Genomic DNA, 20,376 nt, shown 5'->3' on the forward strand with positions numbered 1-20,376 from the left:
TCAGCAGTGAAACCGAGACTTTATTGACAGACTACAACAGCAGCATCCTTAAAACGTCCCCGAGAGTCATTCCCGAAGTAAATGAGGGTCTTGCACACTGGAAGCTGAGCATGGTGAGTCTTCAACAGCTGAGCATGGCAGAGAGCTTAGAAGAGAGCCCTTCCCTCCCTCCTTCCCCAGTATACACAGCCAGAAATGCCCCAGCCCCAGTGCATCTGGGTGAGCACAAACCAAAGCCCCAAGTGAGACGGGCAGGGGGAGCTCACGCGGTGACAGAGGCTGTGGCTCCCTGTGAGCCCCAGGGGTGTCCAGCCAGCACCCGTGCTGGGTTGGTGGCCCTGGGAAGATGCTTGTGCTGCTGGATGCTTCCCTGCCTCTGCCAGTGCCACAGGGAGGGCAGAGCAGGGCAGGGCTGCCCCTTGCACGGCCCCAGGGCTCCGTTTCTCAATGTTCCTCAAAGAACATTTGGGGAGTGCTCCCACGGCTCCAGTAATGCATCCTCAGCTCTAGCTCCACTTCCCACTCAGCAGAGCACCGGCTCCTTCCCCACTGGGCAAAGGGGTCCAAGACCCCCAGCCTGAGTGCCCCGCAGTGGCCAGCTGGTCACTGCCCAGGCAAGGGATGCCCAGCCTCAGGGCTGAAGCTTTCCTCCAGACCCATTTCTCTGGGAATGAAGCCAGAAATGGGATCCATGGAGAAATGCAGCAGAGGAGGGCCAGCAGCAGCGAGATGTCCCCCGAGGCTGCTGCGAGGCCGCGGGCAGGAGAAGGGTATGGGGCTGGGGCAGGTGGTGGCACTGGGCTGGGGGCTGGCTGTCCCCATGCTTCATGCCCCCAGGAGCTTCTTGACCATGTAGCCTGGCATGCTGTAGAGGAAGAGGGCCACCATGACGAGGAGCAAGAGGGCCAGCACAATTTTGATGATGAGCCACTTGTAGCGGGTACAGATGAGGTATTTGATGGACTTGAGCGGGTTGAGGAACCAGATGAAAGACGTGTCTGGGCGGCTGCCGGGGAAGGAAATGACTGTCATGAACACCATGGCCACGGGGAGGACAGCACGGCTAAGGCCATGGTGGGCAAAGGGAGGCCCTGGGACCCCCTTCCCTGGGCTATTTTGCAAGGGGGGTCAGCCGGACGTGTGCCAGAGAGAATGATGCAGGGGTGTGAGGGAGTCAGGTGAAGCTGGTGTCCTGGGCATCAGGACCAGAGGGGAGGAGGTGGGAGGCCAGGAGAAGGGGATGGAGGGAAGAAGGGAGGCAGAGAAGGAAGGGAGGAATGGAACAGGGCAGTGAGTAGTGGGCAATGGGGGGAACCATGGGAGACGGCTCTTCCCATAGTTCTCATTTCTACATCCCCTGAGTTGTAACCCATCTTCACCTCTCCATGTATGCCTCTCCCCTGGAGGACCACCCAACAACATCTCCTACAAGCCCAGGTATCTGCTGGGGAGAGGGCTTTCCTACTTACTTGGGTTTTTCCAGCGGGTCAGGCTCATTGCGAGCCAGCCCGGCGGGGGATTTCTCTGCCTCCTCTGCAGTCAGGAGGTGTAGTTCAGCCTCGACTTTCCCCTGCACAGAGAGAGGTCTGCTGAGCCCGAGGCAATGCTCCCCACATGCCACCCCAACACATAGGAACAGAGGGGGGCTGAGGGAGCAGAAGCGGCTGTAGGGGGTGTTCTGCAAAGAGCACGATCCCCACGACAGAAAATCACCCCCTTCTCCCCATCCTTACGGTGACCTCCAGCTCATCATTCTCATCCCTGGCCACAAATGGCCACCAGCCTTTCACCCGCTTCTGCTTGAAGATTGAGACCATGGGCAGCTCCGCCTCGTTTGTCACCATCTCCAGGCTGCACTGCTTTGACGTCTTGGCTCCCCGGGGGAAGCGGTTCAGGTCCAGCTCGATGGCCCCTGGCAGGAGACGATGGGAAGCAAAGCTGTTGGCACCTCTGAAGTGAGAGACCTTGGATAGAAGTGGTCCTGGAAAACTCTTCTGGGAACTAAAAAGCTGACATCTGTGTTATGGGAACAGCCTTTGAACAGCAGCAGCGGAGATCAAGGCTCTCATTCTATCTGCTCTTACACCAAAAGGGGTGTGAGAAATAAAGTTGTGTTTTTGCAGTGTAAAATCCCACTGATGTGGCATATTTGAAAGTGATTGTGCAGGCATGGCAGTGGCATAGCAGTGGGGAGTATGTTAGGCACAAAAGGGGACAGTGGAAGGTCCCACTGCCCCAGAATAAGGAGGAGGGCTAAGAAAAACAGGATGAGCAGTATGAAATCAGTAAAAACAAAAATCACGGGCCATCTAGTCGCAAGAGAAGAGGAAAAAAAAAAAAAGAGGAAAAGGAGAAATTAGTGTTTGGTCAAACAAAATTGTATATATATGGCATGGAAAGGTGTTGAGTAGGTTGTGAACCTGTAGTAGTCAGCCAGCAAGGAAATGGGAGGAATCAAGATTCGGGTGATAGGGAGTATCAGGTTATGGTATACTTTTGCTGTGCACTCCTGCTTGCAGGATGCCCACCGTGGCAGTCACGAATAAAAACGCTCCTTCACTGAGATCCGGTGTTATTGGCTGCAGCTTGTTTCTTGCAGGGGTTTGCAGGATATTTGGGCTTGAGGACCAGGGCTGCCCTCCCAGGCTCCGTTCCCATCTTGGTGTTGTCTCGCCCCACATCACCCCTGCTCCTCCAGCCGCTGAGGGACCCCAACAGCTGCCCCGTTGCCTCAGCTCAGCCCCTTCTTACCGAGGAAATCATCGGCCGAGAAGTGGTCGGCGTCCCACACCTGCAGGGTGAGCCGGGCCGGGATCTTGTACTCGGTCTCGTCCCAGGAGAACATGGACTCCTTCTTGGAGATGACAATCTTCTCCTCCGCCATCAGGTAGTCGAAGGGGAAGATGTAGCGCCAGTTGAAGTTGCCTTCACCGGTCAGCGAGTGGTAGTGGACGTCCGTGTCTTGCTTGTCCTCCTGCTGGCCCTTCAGCCACCTGCAGGGCCCAGAGGGGTGACAGGGGTGGCGTGCCCTAACAGCAGGGAGCAGAGGGCACGGGGACATCCTGCACGTGCAGCCAGGACTTCTCCAGGCCAGCAAGGCATGGACAGACTGGAAGGACCTCGAGCTTTAAGCTTTGGGCTGGGGCTTCTCGAAGCACTGCAGCAACCTCTCCAAGGGGCAGCATGGGCACGGGGCACAAGGCCCTAGAGGGACCAGTGGGGTTTGAGGGCAAGAAACCCTCTAGCCTGACCTCCACCGACCACAGGTGTCCATGGACTCCTTATTTCACATCTGATTGAGCCCCTTGTAAGGATTTAGGGTCTGAGGAACTCTGCTTTGGGGTGGGGTTGTCTCTGCTGACCCAGCCTCCAGCAAAGGGACCTGAGGAGCCCAGCTTGGCCAGATAATAACCCCCAGCTCCAAGCTGGGTGGCCAGGCCAGGCACGCATGGAGGTCACGCAGCCAGAGATGGAGATGGAGAGGTAGAGACAGCACAGAAGACAACAGCAGGGTTGGTGCTCACTGACCCCATACCCACAGCTCCCCCAAAACCCACCCTGGGGCCCCCCACAAGCTCCAGCAACCCCCCAGGTTGAAGCAGAGGGGGTGGCACGAGCTGGCCATGCTGTACCTACCCCCGGACAAAAATGTCGCTGGATTTCTCGCCCGTGAAGTAGTCGTCGTCCTCCAGGATGACCTCGTCTGTGTTCCACACTATCACCCGGAGCTCGTATCTGGCAGGAGGGAAGGAGACAAGGAGGGGAGGCGGTGGGGAAGGGGCAGGAGAAAGAGGAACCCTCTGGAAGGGGAAAACACTGCCTGGTGCCGCCCGTCTTGGGATGTCTGTTCAGGGTGCCTTGGGTTTTCCCCGCGGTCAGTTATTTAGGAGATTTCCTTACTTCTTTGGTTTCCTGGGGGAAATATCGATGGCAGGGCCAGGCGCTGGCATATCCATGGGGAACATGTCCACCCACATCTCCAGGCGACCCTGCAGGGTTGGAGAGGTGCAGTCAGCTCCCCGGGTCCCTCCTTGCTCCCAGACCCCGTAGCATTCCCCCCGGCTCCTCCTGCCCTTCAACATCAGTCTGGCTGTGCCAGATGTGGGGCAGGGGCTGCAGCACCACGCTGAACCCTGCCAGATGTGGGGTGGGACAGGGCTGCCCAGGGCCGGGAGTCCTTGCCCACCCTCCTGGCATGGTGTGGTGCCAATGTGCATGGACACGGGAGATCCACAGGACTCAGAGACTTGGGGTTATGAAGTGGACGTAGGCTGGAGAGGGAAAGGCACTGGAGATTCAGTCTGTCGGGGTCACCAGCACTAAGGGCTGTTGGTGCCCAAGTGCTGCTCTTTGGAGGGTGCCTCCATCTCCTCCGCCGACCATGACAAGGCTGGTGTGCCCAGCCGAGCTCCCTGAGCCCTACAGGCTGTGTCCCCGCTGCCCCGGGGCCGCGAGGACCTGCTCGATGCCCGGTTTGTCGGGGTTCAGCAGCGGGCGCGTCTCCACGTGCTCGGGGACCAGCTTGCAGCCTGCCCGTGGGATGTCCTCCCAGTGGCGCAGCACAGTCAGGGCCAGGTGTTCGTCGGTCTGCTTCTTCTGACCTGCGTGGGCAAAGGGAGGGCTCAGCCTGGAGGTCTGGGCAGAAGGACACCAAGGACAGCAAACAACCCTCTTCCCCAGCCCCAGGAAGGACCCCGGCTTTTCCTGGCATCCCCACTGGGGTTGCAATCCTCTAGCCACAGCTCCTTCATCAGGGATGTGCCCACACACACTCCTGTTGGATTCCTCTTCCAGCTCCTCCCTCCTCCAAGGAGCAGCACTGCCGAGTAGCTACTCCTCTCCATTGCCTTGTATCCACTTCGTCCTTGACCCAACACCTCCTAACTCCTCTCTTTCTCCTCTCTCTAACCCTAACCGTTCACAGAAGTTGGTCCCCAACCAGTCTGCTTTTTCCCAGGCTAAACGAGCTCCATGTCCATTGACCGTGTTCTCCTCCTGGCCTGCCTTCATCTTTCTTGAGCACGTGGGTGCACTGCGACACAACCTCTGAGGGTTTAACTACATAGTGCGTGGCTTCCTAAGCCCTGGAAGGGCCACGGTGCGCTGCTTTCATTGCTCCTCAGGCAGACCAGGTGATGGGGCCACTGGAGCTGTCTCCAGCCCTGGATGATGAAGAGACGCCCAGAGCCGTGCTCCCCCCAACCCTCACCCCACGGGGCAGGTACCGTTTTCATCCTCGATCTCCGTGGGGCCGGTGAAGACCCTGTTGGCCACTTTCACTCTTCCTCCTGGCCCGAAGTGCGGCCCGTCCACCTTGCCCTCTTTGCACAGCTTGGACAGGATTTGTGAGGGCTTCATGGGGTCACGCCACACGTTATACCCGTGTCTGCAAACAGAAGTGCGAGGTCAGTGAGGCAGTAGCAAAACCTGAAGGAAAAAGCCATTTTGCTCCCCAGTGAGGTAAATGCTCCTGCCATGAAGCATCCACCGTTCACGGGGGAAGGATCTGAGGCTCCAAATGTGAAGCCTCAGAGCAGACGAGGTCCCTCTGCACCCCAGTCTCTACATTTTGCTAGCACCTTCCCACCCCAATCCCTTTACTTTGTGCTAACTCAGACCCCGGTGCACCCTACTTGACTTTGAAGCTCAGCTTTTTTCCTTTGCTCACCCATCTACTGAGCCCCACCAGTGCCCCTCAGCCCCTTCTGTTGCCGTTTCCCATCTCTTTTGATCCTAAACCCCATTAAGAGTAAAGGTACAGCACAGACTTCCCCATCAGCAGCCAATGGAAGAGGGAGATTCCTGCAGGAAACCTAGGCTTGGTGTGGAAGACGAGACAGACATGGGTCCAGGCAGGAGACCGGGCAGGGAAAGCTGTGTTCGTACATGGAGTAAGTCTGTGACACCCCACACGTAGCTCGGTGCTTGCTGTAGTAGCGGTTCTCCAGGTCGATCTTGGTCTCCCCAATGAGGTCATCTGTCCCCACCAGGTCCCAGTCGTACACCGCCACCGTCAGCATGGACTCCATGGGGAAGGTGGCCTCAATGTCAAAGGATCTAGGGCAGGGAAAAGCAGATGATGAGAAAGAGAACAAGCTGAAGTACTTGGCTGCTGCTCAAAGCCACCCGTGGGTGAGGTGGGTCTGTCCCTAGGCAGGAGGTGGCACATGGTTATTGCTTGGCCTGGGTGCCTCAAAAGCCCCAAAACTAAGTCTGTGTCACTGGGGAGCCAGGCAATCCTCTCACTGGAGTTCAGGCCTCATGTTTCCTACAGCAGATGCTTAATCGTGATCTGATATGGACATCTCAACATCCTTTATTTTATTGACCATACCGCTGCTACAGGAGAAACAGCTTCATTGAGGATGCCTACACTGCTCTCAAGGAAAGTTCAGTCTGATGAGCCCCATCTTTTGAACCCAAAACGGTTGTGGAATGGACAGGGTGCAGGTCCAAAGGTTGTCAAGGTTGGCTCAGGCTTAGCTCACCCCTTCCAGGTGCAAACAGGTACAGAACTTGGGCAACTCACTTTCCAAAGACAGGGTTCAACTGCTTGGAGATGTAGTTCTCCTTGTCTTTGATGTCTGTCTTCCCCAGCTTGATGGCAATATAGGGGTCAGCTTTCCCGTTGATGTCAGCTGGGTGCAGGTCCGTGGCCTGGGGGGAAGAAACGAGAGACATCAGCTCCATCCGTGCTAGCGATGAAATCAGGGACGGCCTCGATCTTGGTCCCTGGAACCAGCAGTCCCTTCCCAACCACAGCCACGTGGCTGAGCTCTTTGGTCCTTCTCAGCTGAGTCACTTGGTTTAAACGGGTGAGAAGTCCTGCTGCGTGCTGGACCAGTCTGTGGGGTTGAGCTGTGGAAGGGAGCGCAGGAGCACACTCACCCGCACAACGTAGACTCGGACCAGCACGTTGATGGGGTCGTTGCTGGGGATCCCCTGGAACATGCCGAAGGTGGGGTCGTATCCTGCCTCCTTGGTGATATCATCGGGGAGAGGCACTTTGTAGACACACATGGAGCCCTGGAGCGAGGGAGTGCACAGCCTGATCAGAGTCCTGCTGCCCCGGGAAAGAGGCTTGCTGAGGAATCAGACTAGCAGGGTGCATGGGCAGGGATTTCCAGGAGTAAAAGTGGCAGTGGGACAACAGCCTTGGCACCGAGCTGGGGCCCTGTGCTGGGCAGGGGCGGTCCTGGGCCAGAGCAGCTGGAGGAGGCAGCTTAAACACAAGCCAAGAGCTAAATTGGCATTATTTGGCTTAATCTGCCAGGCTTGCAACCTCCAAAAGCAGCTCCACTTGTCCAAGAATCTTACAGCTGACCGATGTGCTCCTGCGTTGCCTGGGGGCTGGCGCTGGTGCCAGTGAGTCCAGGTGAGCACTACTGGTAAGAAAGGGTTCTCAGAGAAAACCCAGGCGAGACTTATTTCTCCAGTGGGCAGCAAAGAGGATCTGCTTTTCTCTTGGCCTTCAAGAGCTGTGAAACATCCGTTTGCCTGCAGATCATCCCCTCTGTGGATGCCCTGCCTGGAACCATCTGATTCCTGGGGCTGCCCTTGGAGGCTTTCCCTCCTTGCAAGGTGCTGTGGCTGGGTGGGGGCAAATTGCTTTCTATTTCTATTCCTGCTAAACACCTTCAGGAGAGAAGCCTGTAGGCAAGGGCTGCCCTAGCCCTGGTCCAGCTCAGCAACCAGACTCACTTTGAACCTCCCCACTATCCGCTCCTCTTCCGTTGCGTTGTCGTCGTTGTCCCCGATCTTCCCACGGAGCAGGTTGAAGGTGTGCAGCCAGTCCTCGAAGTTATCAAACTCTGCTTCCAGCTCTTTGTTGAAGACCTAGATGATGGAAAGGAGGGGAGTCAGGTAAAAAAAAAAAGGCTGCAGATAGCTGGGACTGACTCCCTTCCTGCTCCCATCCTGCTCCTGCCTGCTGACACACGCACCTTCAGCTCGTCAATCTTCTGCTTGCTCTTCTTCTCGGGAAGCTCAGGGACCGACTGCTGCTTCTTCTTCTTGTCGTCTTTGGGTGCCTTGGACTTCTCCTTGTTCTTTGCCTGGCCCTTGAAGCCTTTCATGGGAGAGTCATCAAGTTTGATTTCTGAGGCCGAGGGGAAGCAGCGGGGATGGAGGAGATGGAAATGAGGGGGGGGGAAGACAGGGAAGGGAGGACTTGATCAAAGTCCTTAAAACAGGAGGAACATGAAAGCTGACAGCTGTGACTGCCTGCAGCTCCCAGCCCAGCCCTGGAGCAACCTTTCAAGCCCTCTCCTGTCTTTTTCTGAGCCTGGCCGTCGCTGCCCAGCTCACAGCATTTCCAGGAGACCAGGCAGTGCTGGACCCTTCTCCCAGCCCTCGCAATCCCCATCCCTCACTGCCTCGATCCGCCAGCTTTCATGACTACTGGGCAGCGCAGATGGGGACAGACGGACGACCACAAGGACTTGGTGTGGAAAGGAAAGGAGGAAGGAATGGGAGTGCCAAGGGGAAATGGATTCTGCTCAGAAGACAGGACAAGAGTGAGGTGGGACAGAAGACACCCACAGCAGCCCTGCCGTGACAGCAAGCCCAGAAGAAGCTGCTCAGAGTCATCTCCAAGTATGCTTGGAGTCATCTCAGCCAAGAAAATTTGCATTAGCCAGGGCAAGACAAAGAGCTGCTGCCATATCAATGTGGGACATATGGAGAGGATGAGAGAAAGTCCTCAGGGAAACCCTTCCCAGCCCTGCTGGTGGGACTGGCAAGGGGCTGCAAATGGACGAGGTCACCCCTGGCCAGTGTGGCCCAACTCATCGGTATTCTTGGCCCGTATCACTTGGGTTACAAGTTTCGTTTCAATCAACTTTGGACACCTGCAATGCCCCCGTAGGAGCTGCAAACCCCCCAGTTTCCTTCAGAGAAAGATGAATTTGGGGCACAATTTATCCTACTGCAACATGGTACTGAAAACGGGTCAGAAATCTGACATTAGAAGCGCGTGTTTTTTTTTCTCTGCCTGTGCTAGGCAGGGAGAGCAGACCAGGATGCCTCTACGCACAGGTAAAAGCAGGTTAGAGGAACCCCAGACCTTTTGTCTGGCTGAACCTTCCCTTCAGAAACTGGGGCAAAACAAGAAGTTTTCTTTCTTTAAAGCTTCCCGCAGAATGAGGATGGAAAACCCCACGAAGGAGATCTAGAAGCACCAACTCCTTGGCACGCTCAGCAGAAGCTAACACACCTGCATGGCCAAAGCAACACTCCCACTGTCGTAGTGACTGGTGGCCCTGCTCCCCCTCTTGCTCACAGACTGCTCACCTTCTGCAATCTCCATTTCTTCCTTCTCCTCTGCTTCTGCTGCAGCTGCTTCCTGCTGCCGGAGTTGCTGGGGGGAAAAGAAGTGAGCAAGGAGTGGGTGACTGTGTCCGGGTCCCTGTGCTCACTTGAAGCAGCTGCCTGGGGGTCGCAGCTCTCCGGCTGTCCGAGCAGCGAGCTGGGGTCTGGTGGTGCTGGAGAGATGAAAGCTGCTGGGTGCAGCCTCGAGCTCTGTTTCATACACCCCCAGTGCACCCAAGGAATGGGAAGCCTGCTTAGCTCTGCCAGGTGAAAGCCTTGCCAGCAGGCAAACAAGGAAAGCAGCACAGCCCCAGGCCTTTGGGAATAACTGGGGGGAGCTGAGACCTTGCCTACAGGAGATGACAACATTCCCCAATTCTACCTTACATGTCTCACCCCCCCCCTGCTCTGCACCCACCTCCTTCATAGTCTCAATTGAAGCAAAATACTTGGACCACCAGTCCAGCATGCTCTCGTCCGGCTCCTCCTCTTCTACTTCCTCTCCTCCTGCCCCTCCTCCTCCTCCTCCTCCTTTCTTCTTCTTTTTCTTTTTCTCCTTCTCTTCCTCAGTCTGCAGGGACGAGGGAAGCAAAGACAGAGAAGGAGGGGGATCAGATGAAAACAAAACGTCTCTCGATGCGCAAAGGAGGCGGGTAAAGCACCTGAGAAGGCAGAGCCCTCATGGCTGGGTGTCCTCTTTAGCTCTTTCCCCCTTTTACAGCCACAGGCATGGAGCAGCAAGGTGCCCAGGGCTGCAGCAAGACGGTGTCAGAGTCCCAAGACATCCCCTCCTGTCTATCCCTATCCTCGATGCATTTTCTAGGCTACAGCACCCGCATCGTACATGGCAGCAATCCTCTTAAGAGAGGAAAGTGCCCCGCGTCCCCCTAGAGGTACCACAAGTCCTTTCTGAGCTGGTGTCTGGCTGTGCTGCCCTCCTGCTCCCGACACAGCCGTGCTGGGAAGCTCAGGTCTAAAAGTGCTTCCCAGTCTGCTGTTCTTGGGACCAAGGGGTGCTGGTCCCCTTTGAAAGCCACCCAGAAGGGCGAGAGGGGACACGGAGGGTTGGGAGCAGGGATGAAGAGCAGCTCCATCACTTACCACGTCCACCTTCACCACCGCGTCGGAGTTCTGCCGCCGGGGGTGGAAGGGAACAGGGAGAAGGAGAGCAGGTTAGCAGCGCAGCCGAGTACAGGCACACACAGGCACACGCGTGCGCGGTGAGCCGGAGGAGTCGCAGACCGCTCGCCAGGGCTGAAGGAACCACAAGCCTTGAATGAAGAGCCCTGGCTGGGCACGCTGCGCGCACACGGGAGGTGAATGCCGTGACACGCCAACCCCAGGGGACACATCTCTCTGGGATTTTCTCAGGATAACCCCTCTCCACTTTCCTGCCCAGCCTGGGAGGTTTGCAAGCTGCCGTGGTAGCTTTCCAGATGTGCTCATATGTGCAGTTGCTCCTCTTGCATGAAGCTGTGTGAGATGTACGTGGTACACATATGTGCGTGCGTGTGCCATGGCCTTCGGGTAAATTGCACGCGTGAGGGGCCACGCACATCTGGAGCCCACAGCGTGCCTGCAGGCACAAGTGCGTTCTGCTCATGTGGGGGGCCGTGCGTGCTTTGTGCCCTGCACAAAGAAACCTCTTTCTTTTCGTGGGGGAAGCTCTGGTGCAGAAGGGTACGAGAAGGAGCAGAAATTCCCATTCTGGACAAGAAAATGGGCACCGGCACGTTCAGGCTGCGCACAAAGCCTGGTGCCTCGGGGACACGTTGCTGGTCACAGAGGGGGACAGGGTTGTGCTCACGGGTGCGCGTTCCCATCTGGCTGTTTTTGAAGGAAAACACGTTGCTGCCTGATTTGCTTGGCCCAGGACAGTCCAGCTGAGGCCAGCCAGGACAGAAAGGGGCTGCCTTGTAGGACTGCTGATAACCCCAAGGCCCTTCATTCCAGGCGTCAGCCCGGCCCCGTGTTCAGCAGGACAAGGTGGCCCTCCGTTGGGTGGGACTGGCAACTCCAGAGAGATGCTAACGGGGCGCTGACACATGGATACTCACAGCTTCCAGCTTCACCATGGTCTCCATCTTCTTGATGGGAACCTCAGGCTCCATGTTGACAACGATCTCCCCTGTGGGGCGAGAGCGAGGGGCCCCGTTGGCCATTGCCAGGTAGCCTTTGAGATGTTTAGCTGGACAGGGGACAGAGAAAGAGAGAACAAAGGAGAAGGACAGTGTAGAAAAGAAACTGAGAGCTCAGGTGAGATCCCGCAAGATTCATGCCGGAGTGATGTGTGGCCACCTTGCCCAAAGAAGAAGAGCAGGGAAAATGAGCACAGCCCCTTACAGCTTGAAAAAACGTTCCCAGAGCAAAGGAAAGCAGATGGTGAGAAAGGCACCAGCCTCCCAAGGAGAAGAGACATGGAGGAGGATTGCTCTGAAAGCAGCAGCACAAAGATGCAGCCACAGCTCCGGATCTGTGCCTGGAGGCAGGGACGGACCCCAGCAAACCCCCAGACCTCTCGTCTCTGCCCAGCCAGGAGCACCCGCACCTCCAGCAAGAGTTTTGAGGAGGGGAGTGATTCCTGTGGATCACCAAGCCCTGAGCTGCCGGGCTGGGTGCAGGGACGGTGGCTTGTGATGGGTTTTGCTGTGGGGAATTCCCCAGGGCTGACAGAGAATGGAGGTTGGGATTTGGAGGGTGGCCACCCCCAGCCCCAGTCTGTAACTTTCCAGTTTAACTCGAATAAGAGCAGCAGGCAGAGAGCACGGCAAATCCTCCCCCCAGGCGTGGGGAGCGTGTGGGCTCATGAAGATGCAGAGAGGTTAGAAGTGAACCAGCCTTCCTTGTCTTACAGGTGTCGGGGGAGCCTGCAGCTATTGCAGCGAGACCCCCAGATGAAAAACCCAGAGGGGACTCAGGGCCTTACACCCTGTGGCTTCCCCCCCTGTTGCCCCCGTCCCCGCAGCACAGCTCCCTTCACCAAGAGCAGGAAACATCCCGTCTCCCTCTTCGTCCGCGCCCCTCCGTTGTCCGCGACCATGCTCCTGGTTACCCGTCATGTTCCAGTGCTGGGCCTTCTTGTCTGGCGGGCGGTAGATGAACTTTCGGAGGGAGCTGACGGCGTGGGAGCCCACCAGGGTGTAGCGCCCGAAGGCACGGCAGTCCACCACCCTGATGTTCAGGGGCGGGTGGAGCAGCTCGTTCTCCGGGAGGTCCTGGGGGGCAGAGGGGGGCTGGTTAGCAAGGGATGGATGTTGGCTGAGGGATGTTCACTTTGGTGGTTGGGAAAACCAGCGGGGACTAAAGCAGGGGTGGTTTAGAGGAGCTCAGCAGGGCAGGGCTTGGGAGTCCCCAGAGAAAGGCTCCCACCGGCTGGGATGGAGCTCAAGTCCCCTGTTGCTGCAGGGGAGCTTGAAGCCAGGGGCTGGGAGCCACCGTTTTGGCTTCAGAAAGTCTGGGTTTCGGCTGAGGACCCAGGGGGAAACACTCACCACTTCGAACCACTTGACCAAAGTGCTGAAGTTGGGGTTTTTCTTGTAGTTCTGGATGAGGGCGGACTGCACCCCCTTCCCAGCGCACTCGATGTCCACCCGGGGCCGGTCCACCTGCGCCAGGTTCACTCTCTTCAGGTCCCTGAGCCCCCAGAACAAGATCTAGGAGAGGAGGAGGAAGCAGGGCATGAACGTGAGAGGGCTGCCTTCAGCTGGAGGCCAAAGGAGTTGGTTCTGCACATCCCTTGGGAGTGTCTGAGACGGGGAAATGGGATCCCTTCAGAGTCCTGCGGCATCTCCAGCCAGCAGAGACACCTGCACCCATGGATGAACTGTGCACAGAACATCTCGGGCTGTGTTCCCTCCATCTCCACTATCTAACAAGGAAGCCAAGGGAGAGGGACACTGATGGCCAAGCCCAAATGCTCTTTACCGCAGGCTCTAGCCTCGCTGTGGTGCCCACATTTAAGCAGGGGGTGATCCAGTCGTCTGCTCTTTTAGGGTGGCTGCAGCCTAGCTCCCCGTGCAGCCGCTACGGACGGATCCCCGTGGTGCAGACATCTGGACTTGGTGCCCAGCTGGCCACCAGTGATCCCTCCTGCCCTGCACAACCCTCGTGCAGCAGAAGCAGCACTGACAGCGTGACCCAGCCAAGGCCATAACAAGAAGTAGCTTTTGCTGCTGAACATTAAAATCTGGTGCTCCGATGCAATTACCTCCACTCTGTATTTACTCAGCACCGGCCGAATCCCCAGTGGCACCGGCAGGATGGGGCCCCGGTCCATGTCTGTGGGGCCGTCGATTGGGGGCAGGTCCGACTTGCCCCCAGGGCCAATCTGGAAGAGTTGCAGCTCGGATTAGGATCACCGAATGATAGAATGGGTTGGGTTGGAGGGGACCCTTCAAGCCCACCTAGCTCAACCCCCCCCGCCATGGGCAGGGACACCTCCCAGCAGCCCAGGCTGCTCATGTGAGCCACCCTATTGCCCCGGGGCTCTGAGGACAGGACCATGTCTGATTGCCACCACAGCCCTCAGCATCACAGCAGGTCCGAGACCAAAGCCCCAGCTCCGGGGTGCCTTGTCTTTGGAGCACATCACCGGTGCTGGGGAGGATGAGATGGCTGCTGGGGTGGTGGGGAACAGGACACTTCTGTTCCCTGGCTACTTGGAAAGGCTCATCCTGTGCAGAGGGACCCCTAGGGGACACCTCCTAGGCACTACCTGCTCCTGGTGCACAAAGCTGCGTGGCCAGCCCTGAGACCCCTGCCCCGGATGGTGCTTAGCTGCATCAGAGGAACCTGCAGCAATTCAGCACATCCAAAACCCACCACTGTGATGAGTTTGCCAGGGCCTCTCTCCTCTCAGCTGGCAGGTCTCATCCCCCCTGCACACCAGGAGACTGCTGAGACAAGGTCGTTCAAACGTGACATCCTCAGTGCATGGAAAAGAAGGCAGGAAAGGGAGGGTTTAACTCTGGTACCTCCGTGTACTACGGGGATAAAATTTTGCCATGTTCTTGGGATGCTGTTGTAAATTCTCACCCCTTTTTCCTTAGACCTTCAAACTGGCATCTCAGAGAGCACCAAGACTCCCATTGGCATCACCCGGTGATGCTGTAGGGAGTTTGGCCTAATGCAACACTTTAGTGGGGTGTCCTGTCCAGAAGGAAGCTGGGACTCGCTGCACATCATCTAGACCAGCATAACTGGGCAGGAGCTGCCCTCTTGCTGGCTCAGTAGCTGTGTTAAACCCTTCTAGCTCCTCTAGGATGTACGAACTACCTGCTGTTTGTGTAAGAACGGACTGACCCCACTGCCTTGCATCCCTCCAGCCCATCCTTGCCCTCCCTCGGGCTGGAGTTGTTGGTACCTGGAGCAGCTCGAAGGCCGCCAGCAGGTCGCCCGCGGTGGAGTTGCCCCTGTAGATCTGGTAGTACTCCAGCTGCGGGGGGAACCGCGGTGGGCAGTACTGCTCATCCGACATCTTCACCACCGGTTTGGCAAAGGTGCGGCCCATGAAGTCAGCTTTGCCCTGGGGAGGGGAAGAGAGCACTCGGGTTTGCTGGCCCAGCGTGATGCCTCCCAGCTCTCCCCATCATGGTCAGAACAGGACCAGCCCCCTGGGCCTGGGACACCAAAGCTCTCCGCCAGCTTTCACCCCTGGCTTCCCATCCAAAGGCGCTTCCTAAGGCATCAGCATCTTCAAGTAAGGTGAAGGAGATGGCCTAGGGCTGGGACAGCAAGAAGGCCCGGGTTGAGCAGCTACTCTGAAGAGAAAGGCTGAGGTAACATCTCCTTGATTCCCACCTCACAACAACTCTCACTTCACTCTCCAAAAATAAGGTATCATTCAGCTGAGTCTAAGAGATCTGATGAGAAGTGGACACTCCTATTCCATGCCCTGGGAGGTGAGGGGGGGAACTTCTCCCAAGGGTCAGGAGAAAGGCTGCTTCTTGCACCCTCTGCACCATCCGCCTTGCCTGTGAGCCAGGAGTGATCACAGCATCTATATCAGAGATTTTCCTCCACTAGATTCATCTTACCACCGTGTCCTGGTCATAGATCTCAATGACAATTATAGGGGGGTCGTCCCGCATCTCGTGGGCTTCTCCGTACAGCTCCACATTGTCGAAGACCAGCAGCTGGTCCCAGGTTGGGCAAAGGGTCTCATTGAGGACCTGGAAGAAAGGGAGAGGGACTTACTGGGACCCTGGGCAGGGGCAGCACGCAGGCTGTTGGTCTCAGTTGTCCTGCACCAGGGGCAGCCACAGGGATGGGTTCAGAATGAGCACAGCCCCGGCCTGTCTCAGCCACATCTCAGGCTGCAGCTCCAGCACCTGGCTGCACGTGTGTTTTTTGAGCCAGCAAGCCATGGGGCATCTCCCAATGACTTTTCCCAGAAATAAAAAGCCACAACAGGAAAGCATACGCAAGTTATTCCCACTTTCCACCAGCCCTCCAGGTCAGGAGATGGTGCTCACCTCAGTGCATTGGCTCTGGGAGGTGAAGAAGACTCGGGCAAAGGGATCCGAAAGGCCACTGCTGTCGGCAGCAAATAAACTCCTGGCCTGGTACATGTGGGCTCGCAACTGGAAAACCTGCTTCTCTGCAACGGAGAGGGGCAGTGAGACAGCTTGGTACACAAGTCTGGAGCCCAGCCATAGGGCTTAGCCCGGAGAGCATGGTCTGAGGCATGCTGTTGCTCAGGAGTGGCACTAATGAAGGAAATAGGTTCAAAACATGATTCCCAAAATGGATAAGAAGTTCCTCTGCATCCTGCTCTTGGTGTGCAGAATGGCAGCTATGAACGGGGCAGGGAGGAGGGTGCACAATTCCCACACCCCAGCTCCCTCTAGGACTCCCCATGGGACAACTGGAAATATTTCCCCTTAGCTCCTGGAAGACCCTTGGCCCAAGTGGTGTCCAACCAGCCTCCCCCTGCCCTCCTTGTCCTGTCCCCAGAGCCACCAATGGCAGCAAGCTCTTACTGGTGTAAAGGAGGCTGATGGGTGGGAAGGACGGCAGGTTTTGGCCTCTGGCGATCTTCTTCTCCTCGAAGCCACAGGGCAGGCCACTCAGGAAGTCTTTGCGCTGCTTGTTGAGGCCCAGCCACAAGTAAATCTCCATCTTGGCCTGAACCGTCCAGCCGGCAGGTCCAAAACCCCTCTTCCCAGGTAGCTGGGCACAAAGGACAGACGAGTTTAGGTGGCAACAGGGGAGGCCTTAGAGTTGGACAGACCACCTCTTGCTGCACTCCCTTTCTAGTACCACTGCCACTTAAACACAGGGACTCAGACCTCATCATTTTGGATAATGCCCACTATTCTGTCTTGTGTGTTATCTTCTTCCTACCACTTTGGCTTCCTCTTCCCAAGACAAATTTTCCTTTCCTGGCCAGCTGGATCGAACATCTCTCTCCTTACAGACATTTCTCACCCACCAGACTACATAAGACCAGTGGTTTACACTTCCTAGCAGCACATTTCCACCGTCATTAATGGATCTGTTGTGCCTAGTGTTCAATCACCAGCAAAACTGGATACCCAGCTCCCTCATCTCCATCCCCAGTCCTCCCAGTTTGTCCCTTCTCCATCTCCCTCCTCCCGGCTGCAGTTCCCCAGGGAAGACGAGCAGGCACCTTGAGGAAGACGGTCTTCACTTTGGCGCAGTCCTTGCCCATCTCCTCATCCACGATGGAGTACAGGATGTCCTTGGAAGGGACGCGGGCGTAGGCAATGCGTTTGTTGTTGCTCATCATCCAGATGAAGATGTCGGGAATGGTGTGTTGGGGCTGCGAACACCAGCAAAGAGCCCTGTCAGTGTCTCAGCTCTTTGACCACTGAGGCACTGGCAGGGCTGTAGACCTTTGGAAGGCATCTTCAACAGATCCCACAGGAGATGGATGTGTATCATGCCACCTGGGGGGCATAGAAATGGTTTTGAGCCTCCCACTGCAGAACCTTGTCTGCTTAAGCAAAGCTGCCAAGAGCCAGTCTCAGCAGGGTGAAGCCTAGTGGGAAAGAAACTGGGATTTACATTTGTTCTAATTATTATTATTAATATTTAAATTATTTTTAATAATAATAATAATGGGTTAGAAGACTAAAGATTTTTCTTCCCTCAGTGGCCATGACTGTAGGGCCATGCCTCCGTTCCCTGCTCCGGAAGAGGTTCCCTGTCCGAACGTTTACCACCATACCCTACAGTCATTTTTTTTTGGTTCTGTAGTGGAGAGTCCAAGCCGAGGCAGCCCTTCCTGCCGCAAGGAATACGTAGTTGAGCCTGGGAGCTTGCCATGGGAAGTGAGAACAGGAGGTGAAACAACTACAGCTTCCACAAGGGCCAGTAACCCCCACTGGCCGCATCCCACTGATCCAATCTGAAACTGAAAATATCGGAGGAACGATCCTTTTCTGAAGGAAGGAAAAAAGATCCTGCTGATGCAGCATCTCTTTGGAAGTGCTGTGAGGAACTGTAATGTAGTGGTGTATTACCTCTTACTCATGAGCCACAGTGAAGAAAGAACATGCTGCTGTGATAAAAATGAGATGGTTTGAGTCCTGCAGGAGGACAGGGCTTTATCCCACAGCCTTCTGAAGAGCCATGTACTTTAACAGCTCCCTGCCTAGCCAGAAAAGTCCCCCTGGTGATAATTTCAGTGCTGTGTGGATGTGCTACCTTCTGATGCATGGTGACCTCCATGGCCTCACCATGGCTAGAAGCTGGGGGGACCACCTTCAGCTCATCTGCAAGAGGGCCCAGCTCTGCTGCCAGCTGGAAAGGGCTCTTAAATTCCTTCTAGCTCTAACTCATTCCAACCAGACAAGCCTGGGAGGCCTGGAGCAGCGTAGAGACGTGGAGAGGCTCCTTGGGCCAAGAGCTGTGTGCTGAGGCCCTCTCCCCCGTCAGGGCGTGCAGAGGCCTCCATGAGGCCTGGCTGCTGCCTCGCGGTGCCGTCCCTGTCCCCGTGGTAGGGCTCTCACCTCGTCCGCCAGGAAGCGGAGCTTCTGCAGGAAGTTCTGCACCAGCTTCAGCTTGTCCTTCATGGTGTTCCTCTTCACCTGCGACCGCAGGGTCGTGGCTTGCTGGCCCATGTTCTCCTGCGGTTAAAGGAGAGCCCAGGACAGAACAAGGGGCGTGTAGGTTTTCAGTGGGTAAATTCATAGCTTGGTAGTATGCAGCTGGCTACAGAAGTTGATGGCCTGTGCTGAGCCAGCTGGATAAGCCACTGCTCTCTGTATTTCTCTTTTGGATGTCTATTTGCTTTTTTAACTCCCTTGGAGCTGGGCTACCAGCCCCAAATATTTAGGTTTTCTCTGCTGCTGGAGCAGCTGCACTTTGCAGGGCTCCCCAGAATCCTCCTTCCCAGTGCCCTCAGCTGTTTGTGAACCCACAGGACACCTGGGACCCTTACCAGACCCGAGTGCTCTTGGGTTCCTCTGCTCAGAAACAACCCCCAGCCCTCCGTGCACAGAGAAACCAGCACGCCCCAGGACAAAACTCCCCATTGCACTGCCAAGGTCCAGCCCTGTTCCCAAATCCTCCTCCCTTCCCTGCATCACACTCACCAGCTCCCGCATGCAGGACTTGAGCCTCTCCCGGTCCAGCCTCGTGCGGGAAGAGTGGTGCTGGTCCTTGTCAGCCAACGTCACGAAGCGCCTACGGAAAGGGTCAGCAGCATGAATCTTGTGGGATCCTGATGGGTCCCTCAAGCAGCGTGGCTGGTCACCTCACTGGGGAGAAACATCCTCAATTTTTTGCCCAAGCCACGAGGCAGCCAATACGGAGTGGTGCCAATGCAATGGAAGAAAAGGAAAGGAAGAAATATTTTATTGTGAGGGTGCTGAGGCACTGAGCAGGCTGCCCCAAGGAGCTGTGGGTGCCCCATCCCTGGCAGTGCCCAAGGCCAGGCTGGATGGAATTACGGGATTATAATCCCTCTGGAATTATGGGTTTCTACAATCCTATGGATGAAATGCTCTCCCATCCCCCAGAAGACGACCAGTCAAGGTGAGCTCACACTCCCAGTGCCACAACCTTGCCCTGCAGAGAGCAAGGGTGTGCAGCACACTGCCTTTGCCCATCTTTTACTCACAGGCACCCACTGCTCAGCTCCTCCAGGACCCCTCGCAGCCGGCGCTCTGGGTGAGGCTTCTCCGTCTTGATCATCTCTTGCACATCATTGAGCCCTTCTTCCTGCAGCACAATGGGGGAAGCCTTGAGGGGGGGCAGTGGGGTAGTTTTTTATGGGGGAGATGGTTCTGGGTGGTGGGAATAGTTCCATCACCCCCAATGAGAGTGGCTGGGCAAGGTCCACAGTGTCTTGGCTGGACCTGGTAGGTTTTATCTTTGTGGGTCCTATTTGGACCCCTCTACTCCACTGTCTGCTCTTGTGAGACTCTGCCTGCACTGCATTCAGCTCTGAGCCCTAGCAGCAAAAGGACACAGACATATTAAAACGAGTCCAGAGGAGGCCCCAAGGACGAGCAGAGGCTGGAGCCCCTCTGCTCTGGAGCCAGGCTGAGGGAGCTGGGGGTGGTGGGCCTGGAGAGGAGAAGGCTCCAGGGAGACCTCCCAGCAGCCTGCCTGGGCCTTAAGTCCATGAAGACAAAGCCTCCCTCCTCTTGCTGCCCTTGGTGGGGATCCCTGGGTCGAACTCACAGAAAATTCAATGAACCCCTGAGGTTTGGACGTTCAAGCTGAACATTTCACATGGGGGAACTTTCCCCTTTCTGCACAAGTGGGTTACTGAGTCCTGCAGTTTGTCCCAGCTTTGTGGCAAGCTGCAGAGCTGCTCTGGGAGCCTGCAAGTGCCTCACGGTCAACCCCATGCCCTGGCTGCCTTCCTCTCCAGCCTGTACTGACCAGCTTGTCCGCAATCTTGTCCATGATGTTGGCGTTATACAGCCTGCGGCGCTGGTCCTGCCACCAGCTCTTGATGTAGATGCAGGGCTTCTTCTCAAAGTAGGGCAGGTGGAAGTAGTTCCTGCGGGAGGAGGCAGAAGGGGCGCTCAGTGCTGCTGGCCAGCACCAAACCCTGTCCCCTGCCTCTCCCTGCGGAGGCAGAGCTGTGAT

General features: G+C 56.5%; 1 protein-coding gene across 9 annotated transcripts in view; it reads right to left on the minus strand.

Annotated features, from left to right (window-relative positions):
- OTOF (otoferlin) overlaps positions 1 to 20,376 on the minus strand; it is a 73,671-nt gene continuing 53,295 nt past the window's right edge. The window contains exons 18-47 of one of the 9 annotated variants that reach the window (XM_035322612.1): positions 20,167 to 20,287; positions 19,397 to 19,497; positions 18,870 to 18,960; positions 18,285 to 18,401; positions 16,940 to 17,092; positions 16,290 to 16,479; positions 15,783 to 15,907; positions 15,345 to 15,479; positions 14,672 to 14,833; positions 13,517 to 13,636; positions 12,801 to 12,962; positions 12,362 to 12,524; positions 11,367 to 11,437; positions 10,411 to 10,440; positions 9,728 to 9,880; positions 9,292 to 9,358; positions 7,944 to 8,098; positions 7,702 to 7,836; positions 6,889 to 7,026; positions 6,530 to 6,657; positions 5,887 to 6,057; positions 5,677 to 5,802; positions 5,226 to 5,386; positions 4,459 to 4,601; positions 3,901 to 3,989; positions 3,637 to 3,735; positions 2,752 to 2,993; positions 1,734 to 1,912; positions 1,470 to 1,570; positions 1 to 1,006 (exon numbers count right to left, since the gene is read on the minus strand). In XM_035322612.1, the coding sequence (XP_035178503.1) occupies positions 826 to 1,006; positions 1,470 to 1,570; positions 1,734 to 1,912; positions 2,752 to 2,993; positions 3,637 to 3,735; positions 3,901 to 3,989; positions 4,459 to 4,601; positions 5,226 to 5,386; positions 5,677 to 5,802; positions 5,887 to 6,057; positions 6,530 to 6,657; positions 6,889 to 7,026; positions 7,702 to 7,836; positions 7,944 to 8,098; positions 9,292 to 9,358; positions 9,728 to 9,880; positions 10,411 to 10,440; positions 11,367 to 11,437; positions 12,362 to 12,524; positions 12,801 to 12,962; positions 13,517 to 13,636; positions 14,672 to 14,833; positions 15,345 to 15,479; positions 15,783 to 15,907; positions 16,290 to 16,479; positions 16,940 to 17,092; positions 18,285 to 18,401; positions 18,870 to 18,960; positions 19,397 to 19,497; positions 20,167 to 20,287 (4,009 nt within the window). In that variant the 3' untranslated portion in view covers positions 1 to 825. Of the gene's footprint in view, positions 1,007 to 1,469; positions 1,571 to 1,733; positions 1,913 to 2,751; positions 2,994 to 3,636; positions 3,736 to 3,900; positions 3,990 to 4,458; positions 4,602 to 5,225; positions 5,387 to 5,676; positions 6,058 to 6,529; positions 6,658 to 6,888; positions 7,027 to 7,701; positions 7,837 to 7,943; positions 8,099 to 9,291; positions 9,359 to 9,727; positions 9,881 to 10,410; positions 10,441 to 11,366; positions 11,498 to 12,361; positions 12,525 to 12,800; positions 12,963 to 13,516; positions 13,637 to 14,671; positions 14,834 to 15,344; positions 15,480 to 15,782; positions 15,908 to 16,289; positions 16,480 to 16,939; positions 17,093 to 18,284; positions 18,402 to 18,869; positions 18,961 to 19,396; positions 19,498 to 20,166; positions 20,288 to 20,376 lie in introns of those variants that run through there. The other 8 variants (XM_035322611.1, XM_035322610.1, XM_035322613.1 and 5 more) reach the window with 8 other exon arrangements.

Source organism: Oxyura jamaicensis, chromosome 3, assembly GCF_011077185.1.
Source record: "Oxyura jamaicensis isolate SHBP4307 breed ruddy duck chromosome 3, BPBGC_Ojam_1.0, whole genome shotgun sequence".
NCBI lineage: Eukaryota > Metazoa > Chordata > Aves > Anseriformes > Anatidae > Oxyura > Oxyura jamaicensis.